The sequence below is a fragment of the Sarcophilus harrisii genome, chromosome 2 (assembly GCF_902635505.1).
Source record: "Sarcophilus harrisii chromosome 2, mSarHar1.11, whole genome shotgun sequence".
Classification (NCBI taxonomy): domain Eukaryota; kingdom Metazoa; phylum Chordata; class Mammalia; order Dasyuromorphia; family Dasyuridae; genus Sarcophilus; species Sarcophilus harrisii.
The window spans coordinates 568,501,559-568,521,174 of NC_045427.1; the positions used below are offsets into that span (position 1 = coordinate 568,501,559).

Genomic DNA, 19,616 nt, shown 5'->3' on the forward strand with positions numbered 1-19,616 from the left:
ATCAGCTATCTTCTTCTGTTAATGCATGCCAACATACAATGAGTTACAATTTTCTTACAGGTGACCTGTTTTCCCTACCATACTAGAAGGCAGGCTAGCAGGGTATGTTAATATTAGCCATCTATGTGACATGAACATGGTCCATTGGCCATGCATAGAACTTGGTTGTTGTTTTTCTTTATTAAGTTGTAGTGTTCACCAACATGTGGTATGTATAGTTTCAAGGGAATGAGCTTGACCTTTAACTCTGAGCTCTCCCTTGAGCAAAGTAAGCCATATTTAAAGGGATGATTGCTTAGGAGAAACAGATTGGCACTTATTCAACAGGATAACTTCCCTCCACTGATTTTGTATTAACATTTGCCATTAAAAGTTTGATTTGGTCATATTATTTTTTATAAGACCAGAGTTTCTAGCATAATGGCACAAAGACTACAAAAAACCTTTATTTAAGTGTACTATCTGGCAATAGTTATTTCTATATTTGAAGATTCATACTTGATTAGAATGGTATAGACAATTTTAACCAAATGGCCATATTGCAAACTGCTAAGTATTTCATTGTAGATTGGTTTAATTATTGAATGCTTATTATACAAATGGAACAAGAATTCATAAATATTTTGTCTGTGGTTGAATATTCCTGAAGTCTTCCCCCCACCCCTCCCCCCCCCGCCTTTGGTTTTTGACAACATATTGTTACTTTTAATATTTGTGTTTATATACACATATGCATGTCTCTATATACATGTATAAAATATCTATGTTAATAAGTTATATATCCATATCCATTTGTGTATATGTAACATATATATATATATATATATATATATATATATATATATACATATATATAAAGAGAAGACGATTGAGAGAAAGGATAAGAGAAAATGAAATTAATTCTTTTGACATTCTCTTTTTATGGTCTTGGAGATGGGATATCTTAGATCCAAATTTAAATTATATTATCTTAATACATTATTTGTCATCTTGGTATAGCATATATTGAAAAATAAGCATTCATGTATTAACAACAAAATACCATTTGTCCAGTAATTTACCTTGCCTTTACTTCATGTATGTGTTAATATATTTTAACCTCAAATCCATTCGACTAGAAAATGATTCATTGATTGTTGTGCTACAACAAGAAAAAAAAATTCATAAAAATTCCATCAAATTACTTGGTACCAACATGTAGAAGTTACATTTCATGCCTAAATAATCCTCTTAAGATCCTGTAAGAAGAAAAGAGTGTTGAGACTGGGAGAATAGAAGTGAAGTTAGAAATGGGTGCTTGTGCACTAAGTCAGAATTTAATCTAAAATTAAGTGTATTTGAGAAAATGCTATCTCAGCATTATTCTAGTGTTTTGGTAAAACTGGGTAATATGTGATCGAAAATGACAAATATGGAAAAGTTAGTGACAGATATTATTGTAGATGTATAGGACATGATAGAGGTATCCAGAAATATTAATTTATCACACATAGCAAAATTGACTGCATGTAAATCCTTGCACATTATTAAATATATTCAAGTTAAAAGACATGGCAAAAAGCAATAGAAGAGTATAGATTGTTTGCCTCACTCCTTTTAGACATGGAGAAATTCATAAGCCTTTTTCCCGCTTATAAACTGATTTGATTAGTATCTGGGAAAACTTCCTTAGTTGTAAAAATCATGCTGTGTTTTACACCCAGTCTTTGTATGACAAAATTTTACAAAGATAAATAATAAAAAAATTATTAATGTTTGTGAATGTTGAAAATACCGATGAATAGTAGAGAACAAGGAAAATTACACCAAATAGAATGAAAGAGGAGTTGAAATTTATTAACCCAGATGTTTAGAAATAGATTGGGAACTTTTTTCTACAGTTATAGCTTATTTGTTTTTACCACTTAAAGCTACAGTTGCATGCTATGAAGGTGGTTTCTCCTCTTTTCCTTTCTGATGTAGTTGTATAGGTATTAATTTAGCAAACTATCCTGTCTTCCAGGTGGGAACTAGCTGATTTTATTGTAATACCAGATCATTATTTAATTCATATGCAACATAGCACAGCACATGGAAAGCATTATAAATCTATTTACAATGTGGCTGGTCTGATGATAACATTGTATTAAATTCCCAGGTGAGGCAATTTAAGCAATTGCTTTGCCATGTGCATGCCATGGAAATTAACTTCTCCTATGCTTTAGTAATAAACCAACTTCATTGTTATGCTTATATTAGTGGTAGATTGTTGAATTCTCCGTCTGGTTACATGTACCGTACTTCACATGTAGAATCATACAGGAGGTGGTACAGCAGATCACAGTTCTTAATTAGTTTAAGCTAAGTTAATTCATTTTGTTTCTAATTTAGTAGTGCCTGTCCATGAACACATTCAGTTCAGTTGGGAAATGTTAAGGCTCGGGTCAAGTAGACAGATTGTTTCAAGCCAAATTGCCAGACAGAACTGAGCAAGTGTATCTGTTTGAACTTGGCTTTAAGAAAATCAACCAATCAGTATGCAAAAATCTCGTTCATATACCAAGTGAGAACTGCCTTGAATCTGAAATTTTCCCTTGCAACCACAGACTCATTTTTGTAATCTCCAGAGAAACTTTGTGCCTCTAACGTCTCACAAAAGATAACCAGTACTTTTAATTGTCCCCTGTCTTTCTAGGCCTGCATGTAAAGCTAAAGATTTTGAGTGAATACCAATGTAGGTGTCCTGATGGGATGGATAACACAATTTCACACAAACATACAACTGAATGTGAGAAGAAGCAGTGGTATTTAACAAATCTTTGTTGGAAAATATTGTCAGTTGAAGCTTTTCAACCCATATGGCACAGTCCAGAAATTTCCCTGGATTACAAACTGCATAGAGCTTCTCTCTTCTCCAGAAGCTTACATATGAAGCGCCAGCAGACAGTGGTAACTGACAACTAAGACTAAAAATGTTGACAATTTCTTGATTTGCCTGGTTAGCTTATGTATAGAAGTCATTAACTATTTATAAAATGCATTATGAATTGGGTTCCTTCAAACTGGAGCTGAGTGTGTGACATTTCCAGCTCAAATTCTCATGCTTGCATTTGGCTAAAGTACAATTTTATATACAGTTGATGGAAAAGTAAAAATATTTTAGTTAGGATTATCTAATTATAAGAGATAATTCATTTTCAGTAGTTTTGAATCATGAATATTGACATACTCTGTAGTATATGGAAAAGTTTTTAGTTTTTTTTTTTCTTTTTTTAATTAAAATCAAAACACTTGGGTTTTTTTATTTGAGTAATTTTGCAGTATTTTAATCTGAAATGTTATCTTTTTTCTCCCCAAATCAGCAATTACAAAAACTATATTATAATTTAAAAATTTTTGGAAATCTTTATGAGGAGGAAAATAGAAGTGAAAATAGAAGTACCCAAAGTTAGATAAATAATGATAGAAAGGCATTTTTATTTTTAAAAAAAACTCATTAGTTTAAATATTTAACTCTTCTTTGACCTGTATTGTACTATTTCTATAGTTCTTTCTGATGTTTGAAATGACCTGTGCTTTACATAGTTAAATAAAATTAAAATAGTGGTATAACAGACAATTTGCAAGTCCTGCATGTTTTTTAAAAAAATATACTATGTAGAGCTATCAAAATGCTTCTTTCAGCCTTCCAAATTGCAAAAAAAAAAAATAAGATGTTTCAATAAACATACCCTAAATTTGAGAAAATATGACCCCAAACCAGCTTACTAAACTGCTGTTCAACATAAGCACCTTGTGTCCTGGTCTTCAGATGAAGAAATGGATGGTAACCAAAACAAGATAGGATAGTTATTGCTATACACTTGTAATTTCCTTTTCTTTTTGAAATGTATCAAATAAAAATATGACAATAATGTAATTGAACAATCTATGCCAATTTGTTGGCTTTTGGGTGAAAAAAGAGAAAAACAAAAACAATCTCCAGATGATATTCTTGCATACTGTGGAATGTTTTAGTCCCCTATAGTGATGAAATGAATAATTAAAACGGCAGCTCTGATATCACAGGCTGTTTAAAGGTTCTCATTTCCTTTAATGCTGTTGAATACTTTTTGCTTAGCTAGTTTGAAACTGCTGTGGCTGAGATCTCCAAATGGGCAAAAGAAAGATTTGGCATGATTTAAATATTGTAGTGGGTCCCTGATGTGTGCTGTCCTTCTACATCAGCTTTAATTTCAACATGATTCAGTATTAAATCAATAGACATGGCTAGACAAGAAATAATTCATTGTATGGGAACAAGAGAAGAATTCTTTTTGATAATGGTAATCAGATGCAATCTGTACATTAAATGATGAAGTTTGCTTCCTCATCAGCCCAAATTTTAACTTCTCAGGTTCAGTTTCTCCTTTTATAAAAATTCAATCATGTTGTTTAAAACTTTTATCATTTGCCAATATGCAACATCTATTTTGACTTATTAATTGATTATATGTTAAAAATATGGCTTTAAAGCTGCCACTGTTTTCTGCAATATGAAAAATCTGCAGAATCTATATATCCTTTAACTATATAATCATGTGGTATTATAGAACACTGGATTTCAAGTCAAGAGACTCATGTTTATTCCTGGTTCTTCCCCTGACTTTCAAACTTGGACAAGTTATTTAATCTCTATGAGACTAATAGTTTCCTCTTTGTAAAATGAGGGGAATTAGAGTATGTGCTTTCTCAGATCGCAGTCAGTTCTAATGTTCTGTGATTCTTTCTTTAAAGTATCGTGACAAATTCATTCTGCTGAAAAAAAGAGGTATCATTATTTAACTACTCTCACTTACCATGATTTGTATTTTTTGTTTGTTTCAGTTTATCCCTTATCTACCTACATAAGGTCTTAACAAATAACTGATTTTTTTCCCCCAGAATATACTTCAAGAAGTAGGGAATTAGGAGTTATAATTCTAAAGATAGGGGAAAGGAAGTAACTATTAGACAAGCCATGTGACCTAGTGTCCTTTCTTTACTTATGTCTTTGTTTAGCCATTTCAAAAGTGGGCAGGGTAAGATAACTGTGCTGGAAGTAATGATGTTGAGGATAATGAGGAATACGTCTTTTCAATTAAACCTTTTGTCTTCATGATTTCCTAACATTTTCAAAAGTGTTTTTTATTTGAGGAAAACAGAAAATACTTATAGAAATATATCCTTCATGGTCTGAAAAGTCTATTGATTATAATCACAAGTGATTTGTCTTAATTTACTGGGATTATTAAATTTAACCTGTTTTGTATTTTACATGAACAAACACCTGAGGCATGAAAAGCATCTTCCCTCATCCCCATAATTTTTCATTCTTTCTTCTGACATCATCACAAACTGAAGACACACCTCAGTTTTAAAACTGTGCTTAAAATATTGTTTTCAGATGGAAAGCTTGTGAAAATTCCCCCTTCTTTTTAATAATATTTCAATCCTGATTGATTTTACAATTTGCAGGGAATATATTATATTATTACAATAGTAGTCAATCATGGAAAAGACATAAATCATATAGTGTATCCTAAAGACTTCCACATATCTTTGCCTTGATCACAACCAGGAGCCTTTTCTCTCTCAGATAATTAAGTTGAAATAAACATTAGTTAAGTTTTTTAAAATGACATGTAATTGATAGTATACAGCTCTTTTAATTTCATTAATGATAGTGAAGTATATTTCTATTTTGGAGGATATTGTTGAATTGTTAGCAAGTTTTGTTTGTTTCAGATGATTTTCATTGAAACTCTCAAGTTCAAGAACTTTCAATAACTTTGACTTGCAGATTTTAGCAAATAGGTATCCATTAGGGGGCTCCCGAGGTTTAAGATGATCAGCCTTGATACCAATAATGCTTCGGCTCCTTTACTTCCTAACGCTTCTCTCTGTCTTTTTGTTTTGTTTTGTTTTACAGAAAAGGTCACGGATCGCCTACAGTGACGAAGTACGGAATGAGCTCCTAGGGGATGATGGGAATTCCTCCGAGAACCAGGTAGAATGCTAATCAGGAAACCCCGGTGGGTGGCTGGAGGGTGAAGGAGGTCAGTGGCACACTGGGCTTCTCAAGCTGCTCCTTAACAGCATTAGCAACAACTCATGTGGAAGTGATACTGTTTAATGCAAAGCTGGAGTCTTAATCAACTTCAAAATGTTTCTTGGAGATCTTACATTTAACCCTTTACCTTGTGATCACTGTCTGCTATCTTAAAAAAAAATCTTTTCTTCTCTTTTCTTTATTATTTAGTACTTAAAGAATAACTTGAAACACACTGTTTGCAGACAAAGACAAGGTCTTCACCTCAAACACAAGTAAAAGGAATAAAAAGTACATAATACAGCTTTGATAATAAGGTATTATAATTAAATCAACACTTAAAGGCAAGAAATGAGAGTAAGCTTTCAGAATTTAACAGAACACTAGCCTCTTTATTATTTGGCACTTAAAAAAAATAATAATAAATTTACCAAAATCCAGATTTAAGTGTAACACTGTGAGAGAAAGCAGGGCATTGTCATAGATAGTATATTTGCATAGAAATCATTTTTATGACAAATGTTTCTTTGAAAATGTTTTATGTCACTATAAAGGATCAACATAGTCCAAAAAAAAAAGCACAATTTCTTCTAACTACGTCATATAGTTTGACTGTCAGTTTCAATTAGGGCCTAAATGTTATCCTAAACATACCAATCTAATCAAATTCTTCCTTTGTTTTCTGAAGTAAAATTCTAGCCATCTTTAGACTAAGTCAATGTATTTAGTTAGTGTAGGTTAAATGTACAGCTTAAAAAAAATAAGGAGCCTAAATGCAAAGGCTACCTGCAAAATATTTCTCAAGTAGTTTTACTATCTTTGATAATCCAAAAGAAATAAATGGTACAGAACCTGAACGTATTAATTAATATTACTTTGGCAAATATCATAAGGATCTTTACTTTGATCAAATTAAAATGTATATGTCTGGTCTCTTGAGGAAATTAAACTTACATATCGTCTCATGATAATTTTATAAAAATTGCACATTTCTATTCCATTCTACTGATTAGATATATTAGAGAGTGATACACACCTTCATGATGTTAGCATTTATCTATTCCAATATTGATATTAGGAGTCATTAAGTATAGAGTCTTTGTATGTGTTAATAAGATTTTTTTTTCAAAGGGAAGAATCACCAAGTTAGATATATTTGCTTTGTATATAGATTCTTCCTTCATCATTCCCCAATCCCCCTAATATTTAGATGTTATCAGCATGGGTTCAGACATGTAAACATGTTAAGATATGACTTGGGATTTCGGGCCCTTGACTGAAATGTGAGAATACCTAAGGAAAAAAAAAAGTGTTTTGAGTACATCAGACATAAAAGGGGACGTGATAAAGGGGGTTTACTCATAATAGATTAAATAATGTGTTAAGGATGAGAAGAAAATATTCTCTTTTTGTGTTGTTAAAGAAAGTTTAGTGTATTCATAAGTATTTAATTTATCATGATTTTATTTCTATTTTTGCTACAACAAAAGCATTATCTTGCTTTTAAACCTCCCAAATGATTGAATGCATATTTCCCATGTCAACTCCTTTAAAAGCTATAGATCATCCCCTCATTTGAAACTACTGCTTAATGTAGAAGAAATAAAGTAGGGGGAGTTTCTGCCTGGTTCAGAATCTTTCTTTGTAAGAGATGTTGTAGTACTGTGACAGTGATCCCATTTTTAACATGTTCTCTTCTCTCCATGGACATTTTATGTGCCTCAAACGTTTGCCTCATGTATCTGTAAGCCTGATTTTTTTTTTCATGCCTAGAGAAAAATATTCCAGAAAAATAGGGTGGTTTTATATTTTCAGAATTGTTCAAATTATAATCCTGTCCCTTTAAAGTGATTATGCAGAATTTTCTCCTGGACTCAGATAAAGCAGGCTTTACAGATTCTGAGACTGCTTGGAAAACCTGAAGTTCAGTTGTAAGGAACTGTCACTTCAATAAATACAGTGTGATAAATTATAGTCACAAGTACATGTAGCTGTTAGATTGTGACTTTTGTGAACTTTTTAGTATAGAAGTAGATTTAGGTGGGATAGACCCCCACAAAACTCAACTTTGGGGGGATATTTTGCTGCCAAATCATACTTTTCCCCAGATAATGGAAGAAAATCATTGAACCTGGCCTTTATGAAATAATTATTCCAGAGGAAGATATTCATACCCCCATCTCATCCACAAGCAGGTGTGACCACTTTCTTGTGTATCATTCTGTGTACAGATTCTGAAATAAAAGATGCTATTCTTTTAAAGAAAAGGCTTTAACTTGGGCCTGAATATAAATTCTCTTACATCAATGATTGAGAAAATAGATATATATTAGAAGTAAATACATATGTTTTATTGTCTATGATAAGTTTATTTTCAGAGACTTGATTAGGAAATATATAACTTGATTTTTGGCATTTCCAATGCTTCGATTGAAATTCTTATTTAATTTAGATAAACACTTAGGGTTGATTAAAGTAATATACTTAACCTAGTAACATGCTATTGATGTATGGTTTGCATCTTACCAATCAGATTAAAACATTTTTAACTCAGACAATAAAAAAATAATAAGATTGAGTATTAAAACTGGAAAATAAGGTAAATGAAATAATCTAATTAGAGACCAATTGCTCAATTGTTGTCTATACTAATATGTCTTCCTAAGAGTGAATCCTTCAAAAACTTAGTAGACTGTGAATTAGTGGCCATTCCTTCTGATTCTTTCAATACTTTACAAAGAAATGACATGGTACATAAAACTTTTATAATAATATGAAGGGTTATAATCTGTTAATTGACTATAAATATATTAATTTACTTTTAGATATGTAAAAATTATAGCTACTGTCCTTGCTAAAGTATGTCAAAATTTCATAAATTAAGAATTTAAAAAATTGTAGCTTTGATGTCCTTCATACTATCACACTACTTCATTTGACTACATGCTGTTTTAATAAAGTAATTGCTTTGCTTTGTACAAATTAATTCATTCCTGATTCAAATCCAGTGAGTACAATCAGATGGGGCTCATTTCACATTTACAAAGGAGAAACAAAAATATCTTCTCTGCATGTTAGAATTCAGTTTGGATTATCGACTTTCCCAGGAATTTTGTTTTAAGCATTATTAGTTTCATTATTTTCAAATCATATTTGCCATTCTGACTGGCAGCCTTTATTAGTGCCTTATAAGAGCTTGGATATAGAGATCCTGTACTTACAACAATATCTTCATTTTAATATGTATTAAATTATTTCAGTTTAGTAAGGATCCATTCCTTTGTTTCCCCCCCCCCCAAAAAAAAAAAAGAATTTATGAGATTCAATTGATGTCTTTTTGTATTAAAGTATGATGATCAACATTTATAGAAATCCAACCTTTATCATTTGAACTAGAGTATTTTTATATTTTCCATATGCAAAATACATTGATTAATAATGAATCCAAGACAATTCTAAATGTGTTAAAAATTAAATATACTCTAACATATTTACAAATATTTGCTGAAATATTTGTAGCAAACCAGTATTTTGCTGAGATATGATTACTTAATTTCCTAACTACAAGCTTCTCTTAAGTTCTGATTTGGACTTGCTGTGCATAAAGTGTGTTAAACTTCAGCTCCAGACCAGGGGGTGAAGTCGGTCAATTTAATTCCCCAAGATCTAAAGAAGGTCGGTATCATTTCATATAGCCCTGGCAGAGCAGATCATTACCAGACACAAATCTGTTCGTTACGTGCTGAGAGTTTATAGCAAAATAAATAGACTGTCATCATAAGTTCAGAAAATTGTGTATTAGACCCACGATAATGTGTAAAGGGCGTTTAATAGAGTTCAGCATTTATTCGTTATCTGTATGCGGACAGAGACGGCAGTCGCGTTATCAGCTTTAAAAAATTTCGGTAGTTTCCTCTGTCACGTGATGCACCTTACACATACACACACACACACACACACACACACACACACAGGGATGTGCGCACACACACTCACATGCTCTGAGGCGCAGTTTTGATTTTAGTCACAGCAGAAGGGTTAACCACAAGAGATTCCACTGGTTCAAACCAGTGTAAACCAGATTTTTTTGGCCTACAAAGGAGCAGATTACCTCTTGCATCAAATTCTGCATTGAAAAAAAAAATCTTTGTTTCAAAAAGAAATATCAGTTATCATAATCTAAAATGGTGCCTGTATGCACTTTAAATGTATTCACAATTGAGCACATAATGAACTCAGTCAAAAATAAATTTATTATGTTTGGTGCTAGTTTAGTTGTTAATTATAAAAAATGTAAACATCTTTTGTTAATTTGAATGAATAGTTCTCAGTCTAAACTTAAAAAAAAAAAAACACACACACACACACACAAAAAAAAAACCTTCCATTACCTAGCTTAGCCGCAAATCCTGTGCAAAGCTTAAAACCAGCCATGCAGCACAAACAAGATAGAACATTTTTTGTTTGGAAACTATTGAAAAAACAAATGGAGAGCATTTTTAAACACTCATTGATTATGGCAGGGTGGTATGCCCCAAATGGTCTCTATTGCAGAAGAGTAGTTTTAAACTTTGGCCCTTTAAGTATCATAGTCAACTGAAAAATAGTGACCCTAGAAAGAAAAGATAGCTTTGTGATCTGCTCCCCAATCAGCTCTGTTTGAGGCGAATTAATGTTAGCCTTTTTTTTTTTTTTTTTTTTTTTTTAAAGGTGAGGAAAAAAGGAAAAAAAGAGAGAACAATTTATGCTAAGTCAGACACTTGAGTTTAAAATGTAACTTCTTGGATAAAAAATAGTTTTTATTTATTTATTTATTTATTAATAAAATGATTAGAAGCTTTCATCTTAACATGCTGGGTGGTTACTGAGTCGGCAAGCTTGCTAGTTGCATATAATTACAATCACTTGTCCATTTTGAAGAAAGAATAGTGAATTTTCTTAAAAAATAAATTCACTTGGCATTTTTGATATAAATAGATTCTTACTCTTCTGTTTTGTGAAAAGGTTCTACATGATCTAATATATTGTTTATTTGAAAATTAGTCTTAAAAATAAATGAAGAATCAGAATAATTTTTGTGTCAAAAATGTAATAGTAACACATATTCTTTTTGATAGAATTTTGGCAAACTTGTTCTACTTTTGCTCCTGAAACAATGATCCAATTTGATGAATTGTATGAGATTAATATTTTTATAATTAGATAGATTTAGTTATGTTAGATTTATGTTTGTTTTAAAATTAGGTCATATATTAAATGAAAAAATAAGTGAGAATGCAAATTTGAGGCTTGTAGCAGTTGTATCCTTTATATTTTGTTGTGATAGTTTGTATTTCATGGTAGAAAAAAGAATAAATATCAGTTCAATAGTTTACTAACATTTAATATGACTTAGGGCTCTGTCAAAGAAGTATATCAAAATGGGGAAGCCAGATAACTTGGGCCTCCACTTTTGTACTTTGTAAATAATTAATCAACTTTGTATGTGGTATTTAAATTTAAAAAAATTAAATGACCAAAATATCATAGAATTTAGCAATATACCAGTTATAACAAGAACTTGATTTTAATTTGACTTAACTGAAGAGTCTGAAATATAAATAGTTCAAAACACTTGTGTAAAGTTTTTTAAATTTGTAAGAGTACTTATTGAGATTAAAATTTGAAGATATTTTAAAATAAAACTATAAGTTCATTTGCACACACCAAAAAAATATCGATGTTAATGATTACATTTATTTCTAACATCTAACATCAATTAGTTTGTATTAAATGAATAATGGCCTAAATAATCATTCTTTTTCATGGTATAGTTTGTTCATTTCGTTAAAGAAAGCATTCTTCCCACTTAATTCTATCCTAATAGAAGAATAGGGGCACATGTTTTGTAGCTAATGTGTAAGTCTTTAATGTATCAGTTATTAACAGTGAAATAGTGCAAACTAATAATCTGATTCATTTGTTGTTAAAAATAGGAATCATTTGTCAAGACCTCAAATAGAGAAACATCCTAAAAACTTGTAACAAAACCTCTTCAGTGGTACATTCTTAGAAGAGAGGAGCAGCAAACTTGTTTTTTTTTTTTTTTTTTTGTCTTTATAATATAGACTTCTATGAAGTCATTCCCCTTTATTTCATGATGGTGTCTTAGATGTACTTTAAAAGAGAATTTCACACTATTCTCTTTGTTTAATGTGACAGTGTGAGAAAGTGATCTTTATTCGTTCAAAAAACTCTGCGTGTAGTCTATGTTTAGGTTCTTTTAATGTGTTTGTCTGTGATTTTTAAATGCTAAACATGTAAACAGATAAATTGTCAATGTTAATTCTGTATCCTGTCATACAACTGATCTTTCTTTCCTGCCATTTCTTTCCTTTTTATCTTTTTTTTTTTTTTTTTTTTTTTTTTTTTTTTTTTTTTTTTTTTTTTTTGTGCGTTCATGTTGCAGTTGATAAAATTACGTGAAGAGGTGAGTACTTTCTAGCTTTTGTTGTTGTTGTCTGGCTTTTTCATAAAGCTGAATTTCTAAATCTCAAGTAGATCTCTTGGTTCAGAGTTACAGGGAAATTGACAAAGCACAGGTATTGATTATGTTGCTTAAAACCATCCTCCACTTAATGCTTTTCCTCAATAACTCTCTATTTAATAATACCCACCACAGTTATTCATATTGCTTAGTAGAACAATGGAAATGTAGGCATATTTAAAGCAGGATAAGGAATGAATGATAAAAGTATATCTTAAAGCTATATTTGCATCATCTGTGAAATTTAAGATTTGCCAAGTTGTAAAAACTAACAATAGATATTTGTTTTTCTGAAAGTTGATTAGGGGAATATCTTTATAATATTCTAATTAGCCTCCTGCTACTTAAAAAAAGAAAAATCATTTCCTTTACCTTGATATTGCTAAATATAATATGAGATCCTATTAATCTATAATCTCTTCGGGGAAATGTCTATATTATAAATGCACTACTGGCCAATGTGCCCAAATTCCTAGTTTTATCGAAAGCCATTTTTATTATTATTATTAAAAATATCTATTTTATAGGAAAAAAGCATGAAAAGTGCCTTTATTTTTTGCAGTCTATTTTAAAGTACAGTTGACCATTCCTCCTAATTTACTTAAAACCCAGCAAATATTTAATAACATTGTTTCTCATGTCCATTCAGTATCAGTGAGGGAGTTTATGTCCTCTCAGAGGCATATGCTACAATAACAATTACAATTACTATGATTTTGATGAAGCATGATTGATCTTTGTTGCCATCAACTTTGTGTGGAAACAATAGCTGATATTATAGTTTTAAAATTAATTTAAAATTATATATTGTAAGAAGAGCAACCAGAACTGTTCTCATGACATCTTAACATCAATGATGAGGAAACATTTGGTATAATGATTTTTTGTTGTTTTAGGAATATCTTAGCATTTTCTAAGTTAATGTTAATTTGTGGACTTATGGGATATAATGGTTTTCAACAATTCTTTCTAACCAAGGTACATTATTGATGTATTTTCATTAATAAACAGTTGCCGGAAGGAAAAGTGAAGAAGAAATGTAGACAGATTTCCTGACTTATATCTGTCTCCTATTTCTAGTCCCTACACATAAGCAGATGATTATGTTTAATGGATTTGTGTAAACCAAGTCTTGATACATAATAAGATTGTAGAGGACAGTGGATGATTCATTCAAACCTGCTTCTTCCATAGGACAATATTTTTCTATCAGTATATATACTTCTTTGGGACATTGTAGGCCCAGATTCACATGAAGGTAGCTTTAAAAATTAGAGCTTTGAGTTTTCAAATGTTAATGGAATTAATGTTAGAATTCAAAGTCTTGATCAATATGAAGAAAATAGGTATCTCTATTTCTCCCCAAATTTGTCAGTAATATGTTTACTGAAATGTGTCATGTTGCAAATAATACCTTTTAAAGGGTCAGTATTTTCTTCAAAAGCCCTATATTTGTGAAGATGAATTTTATGACAGGAATTCAAAGGAAAAGTTTGGATATGTTGCATTTATATATATATATATATATATATATATATATATCACACACATATGTATATATATGTATATATATTTACTGTGTCTTATCACTTAGAATTCTTCTATTATTTATATTGGCAGTAAGTTTCCTATGCTAATGGCTCTTCAATGCATGTTTTTGGAAACTATAAACTATAATGTAATTGTTGGAAATATAAACAGATCATTCAACTAATGGAGTTTTATACTGTGAAATATATATTTTCACTTACTTTGTTCTGGATACAGCAGGTTATTTCTAGGCTAGATTACTGTGCTGCCTTTGCCTTAGTTTGTGATGTATTTAGAGTATATATGATATAGATAAAGTATTGATGTTTCTCATGTAAGATAAGCAATCAAGGCTTCTTAATAGTAATTTTCCAGAGGAGGTACATGTACTTACCTTTTGAGAAATTATGATTTGCCATATTTGGAGATAATGTAACATTTACTACCTTATCATCCAAATGCTTAATTCTAATTCACCTATGTTAATGGCGTAAGTCTTGATGGAAGCTGTGTGTTAGTATAAATCAAGATAAACTTCTTTGACATTTCTAAGCTCTCAGTTTGAATCCTGCTCTGAGAATGGCTGAATCACCAGCATTCCATATTTGTACAGCTTTCTCACACTCTGTCTTCAGCTCGTGCTCATTCACTTTGCTGTTTTAAAAGAGCTGAGAAGAAGAATGAGTTTGTGGGAGACTGGGGAGGCAAGTTGAAAGCATCAGATGCTACTGTAGTGTGTTGCCTTTCATTTTCAGAGACTAGGACAACATACAACTTAGGGGAACAATATGAAATAGCAGAATGGATACAAGAACTTGATTTTGGTGCAATTTAAGTGCAAATATTCTAAAATATCAAGTGAAAGCCATTTTTAATGTGGGTGTTGAACGAATTCCTCTCACATGAAAATTTTTTTTATGATAAAATTGGACCATTCCAAAACACATTCATTTCATTCAGTTTTATTTCATAGGAATGTACACATTGAAAGAGAATTATTATCTTAGAAACATAGTTCCACTATAGCATTAGTATTTCATATAATTTGGTTTTCTACATTTCATGGCATTAAATTTTTTATTACTTAAAGGTCACATATCTTATAGTAAGTATTGTCATATAATTAAAATAGACTGTCTTTTATACCAATTCCTGGAGTTAATATCAGTAATAGCCAAATGTTCCCTTTTAACTTTCAATTTTCTTATACTTTAGAGATGAACCCTAAATGTCTGTTTTCTTATCCTAGTTTATAATTTCATTTTACCTTTGGTTTTACATATCTGACTGAGGAGTATGAATAATTTAAAATGAAATTAACCTTCATTAAGACAGAAAACAGCATTATGTAAAACCAAGATTCATAAAAAGGTTTTTTGGTGACTTTGTTCTAAAATCCTTAGAATTGAGAGAAATTGTGGTATAAAGACAGGTTTCAGGGAATAGGAATACTATTTTTGAATAATTTTCACTTAAGAAAGTTTTAAAATGATTCAAATTGGTCATGTATCTCAACTATGCATAGATCTAGTTGCTTTTATGATTTCAATTAGAGAGCTACAACTTATGTTTTTAAATTCTCTTAAGTGCTCTTGCTTTTTCTTCCAATGCTTTGCTTCCTATGAATGTAAAAAGCTTTTTTTCCCCAATTTACTCTTAACCTATCCACTGTGTATTAGACGACTCTATTAATTATTATAGACTGCTATTGCAGCTCTCCTGACCTTCACATCAGGTCCTATCTATGCTGATCTAAATGCATTGTTTTAATGATTCTTTTCTCCCCCCCAAAAAAAATTCAAGGAAAGCTTTGATGTGGCTTTAGCTGCCTCCAACGTCTGGCCGCATCTCAGATGTGTCACCTATGCCGGGAGGGAATAGGGAAATCACGTTTTGAATGGTAATGATAACATACTAATCACTTCCTTTCTTTGAAGATAGAAGCGAGATATTCTGTCAGCATCCCTGGCTGCTAGAGCTCGGAGGCACCGGTCTAGGTGTATTAGCTTAAGTGTGCATGTCAATACAGCTTGCATCTCCAAGATCCATAGGGGCTCATTAGAGCAAGGTAGATCGTTTCGCTAGACAGCCACTCAGATAATATGTATGGCACCTCCTTTATTATCATTATTAGAAAGCATTTCTTGGGTTTTAAATGACATCTGTCAACAACACAAAGTTGTGGGAGTGGGATTTTTTTATTTTGTTTTGTTTTGTTTATATAACAAAATATTGGTTTGAAGATATAAGATATTAGATAAAAATGTGTATAAATATATAAATGTGTATATGTAAATATATGCTTACATAGGTATATCTGTATGGATGTGATTAGTTTATATTTGTTTTTGACAACCCAAACAGATGGCTGTCCAAAAAGAAAAAGTGAACTAAATAGAATTAAAAAGTAAAGTTTGCTTGAGATAAGATTTAAAATGAACAGCATTTGTTTTCCTAGCATGGTAGAACAACTGGAGGTGATTATAAGGTTGAGTCCTTATAGATCAATGCATTAGTTCATCCAATATGTCTGCTTTTTACTATCCATAATTTCCTATGTTTGTGTGCATTGAGGCAGATGTGTACCTCTTGTTTCTCAATGTATTAATCACAAGTCACAAGGGCTACTGTAGTATTCTGATTTAGTGGAATATGTTGTTCCATATAACATCTTTCAGGACAGCCCAAATGGGAAAAGTATTCTCTTGAAAATTAAGTTGTCATTATAAAATCACTGCCTCCCCCCCATAAACAAAAAAAAGAAAAAATGGGTTTCTGAAGTTAGAATTTAAGGACAATGTAAAGATCATTGATCTTCAAGTATAACACATACATTTTCCCTCTGATGAGGCAGAAAAATAATAAATTCTGTTATTATACATGTATTTCCTGATGTTTATTAAATATAAGATATTTACAACCCTTCATAATGACCACCTCAGAACAAAATGTAATTTTCTATTTCAAAAAAAAGCATAATTGGTAAACATGATTGATTGATTTATTGATAATCTCTCTATGCTAGTGGTTCTGGTAGTGGGGCATTTGCTAAAATAACTGGAGAAGTTTATTGTTATTGTTTTTAAATGTTTGGGTACATGAGATCATAATTAAAAAAGGGAAGATGGGGAAAGGAGAACATTGTAGACAGGCATCTGATTTCTTTTTTTCTTTTTCTTTTTCAGAGGGCACATCTGCTCGATAACACAGAGAGGCTGGAAAGGTCATCTCGGAGACTAGAGGCTGGATACCAAATAGCAGTGGAAACCGGTAAGAATTCTGAGAGTGAGCAAATTGTCTTGCTTATGCACAGCAGTCTTCACAACACATGACATTTCAGGAAAACTTCAAAGGAGAAGCAGAGACAGCAGCCCGAGATGTGGTTTACATATTGGGGAGACAATTGGGAGCTTATTTGCGCTTATCTTTTTTCAAGTTAAAAGGCATGACATCTACTGAAAACAGTTCCTGAGGTTTAAAAGTATACATCAGAAAAGAGATGGAATACTTTGTCTAAATTCTACATTTGTCTTAATATGCAGTTACATGTTGTCAGTTTACCCACCCGCAATGATTGCTAGCACACAGTGCAGTCTTCCATTTGTTTTCTTCTTTTTCTTTTATTCACATATGTAAAAATTAACATTTTAATAAATCTAAATGATCTTGAAGCAAAGAACTAATATGTTCTTCATTCAGTTTGCTCATTTGCCCTGATGCTCAGGATACTTTACCTAATGATTGTACAATTTTTAAAAATAATAAATAAAACAAGCTGTCAGATAGGTAAAACTTTAATGAAATTAAGTAGCAGGGTTAAATTTCATGATGATCTTATTAGCATTGGTTACCAATGCCCAAACTTCGGGGTTCAATTAATACCCATCATTGATATGTGAAAACACATAAGTGATTAGGCTTCAAAGTCTTGTCTACTTAAATAAATGACCTTCTGTAAAGTTATGGAAAGTTTTATGCAATTATTATATTTTATGTAGTGAAAAATTATCCATGACTGATCTTTAGTTAATATATGCCAATTGCCTCCTGAATACAGCTTTGTTTACCTTTCCATTGGTTAATTTTATTTTTTTAGTTTTTTAGTTTTTTAGTTTTAGTAGAGCATAGACTTTGATATTGTACTTTGAGAATTTGAAAATATTAGAGTATAACAACTAGTACACCTTCTAGATATACTATGAAGGCTAGAGGTCAGTACCATTTTTCACCAATCTTTTTCTAAGGACATTATCAGTCAGTTCTTTATGACAGATTTATTTTCTGTTTTAAGTTAATATTTTTAACTTTTCCAAAGCATAATTCCTTTTGAAACCTGGCTTATTTTACTTTTTTTTTTTAGTAGAGACTTGGGTCCTTGCATGATATCAGATTTTCTAGCTAGTTTTAAATATGAAATTCTGCAGAACTGGGTGGGAAGAACACAATTAATGTTGACAATTTATTAGTGGTGGACAACCTGTTAAAAATTCTCAGTCCTTCCTGCTACCAGTAACTTAGGGAAACCCTCTTTTATGAACATGGTTTTCAGTTTTACAGTCCAGCTCATGTTATGGTTCTCTGTCTCACTGGATAATGGAAGTTTCATTTATTTTTATTTTTGTAGTTGAATGCATTCATTAGAAGTCATCTTTTGACTTGGTTATTTTGTCTTTCTGTTTGTCATGGAGTAGAATTTTGGTTTTCTATTAGAGATACAATTTACAGATTGAAATTGGGAAAAGAAAGAAAAGAAAAGAAAAGATCATTTTATTTCAATAGTTCTCTGAGAGAGTATCACTGTCACTGTTATGAACATGAACATCGACAAGGGAATTTAAAGACTAAGTATTCCTTTGAACACGCCTATCTGGATAAGATTGAGTTGGATTAGGTGGTTGCTCCATTTTCAGGTATTCTAAAATTATTTAACCACATCATCATAACCATTCTGCCAACATAAAAAGTGTCATGTAACTTTCTCCACCAACTAGACTGTTTCATTAAAGATCAATTACAGGGCAACCTCCTGTCCTTTTGCATTGCATAACTTTGAATTGAAAGAGTGAGGTGTTATAAAGTTAGTCACATATTGGCCATGCAGAGTGGCTAAATGAAGAGAAGACTATGTGTGCAAAGTCCCACAGGAGGGGAAGGGAGACACAGATAGAGTTACTGCTTGGCCAGAAGTCAAGCCATTGTTATTTCAGATAAGATTAGGTGTATTCTGGTGACCTTGTGTTCTCTGTGTCTCTGGCAGCTGCTGCTGTCAGAGAACCCTATATGCCATCACAGCCTGGGATGCTCCCTCAGAGATTTGGAGTAGGTGAGAACTAATTCTACCTCCCCCAACTTTTATCACTGATTGTATTTGAAGTAATGTCAGTGGTAAATTCTGTCAGTAAAATCCTGACACTTCTTCATTGTTTCCTCCACTATCTCCATTGAGGAGTTGTTGGTAAAGTTGTCATGATCTTGATTGTTTGTAATGTAAGTGCATGATAAACATTTAGT

At 31.5% G+C, this 19,616-nt stretch overlaps 1 protein-coding gene across 4 annotated transcripts in view; it reads left to right on the forward strand.

Moving 5' to 3' along the window:
- Nucleotides 1-19,616, forward strand: part of VTI1A (vesicle transport through interaction with t-SNAREs 1A) — a 425,564-nt gene that overhangs the window by 80,578 nt on the left and 325,370 nt on the right. For 2 of the 4 annotated variants that reach the window (XM_031955858.1, XM_031955859.1), the window contains exons 4-6: nt 5,930-6,007; nt 12,498-12,518; nt 17,291-17,375. In XM_031955858.1, coding sequence (XP_031811718.1) covers nt 5,930-6,007; nt 12,498-12,518; nt 17,291-17,375 — 184 coding nt within the window. The remainder of the gene's footprint in view (nt 1-5,929; nt 6,008-12,497; nt 12,519-17,290; nt 17,376-19,616) is intronic. The other 2 variants (XM_012541166.3, XM_003755364.4) reach the window with 1 other exon arrangement.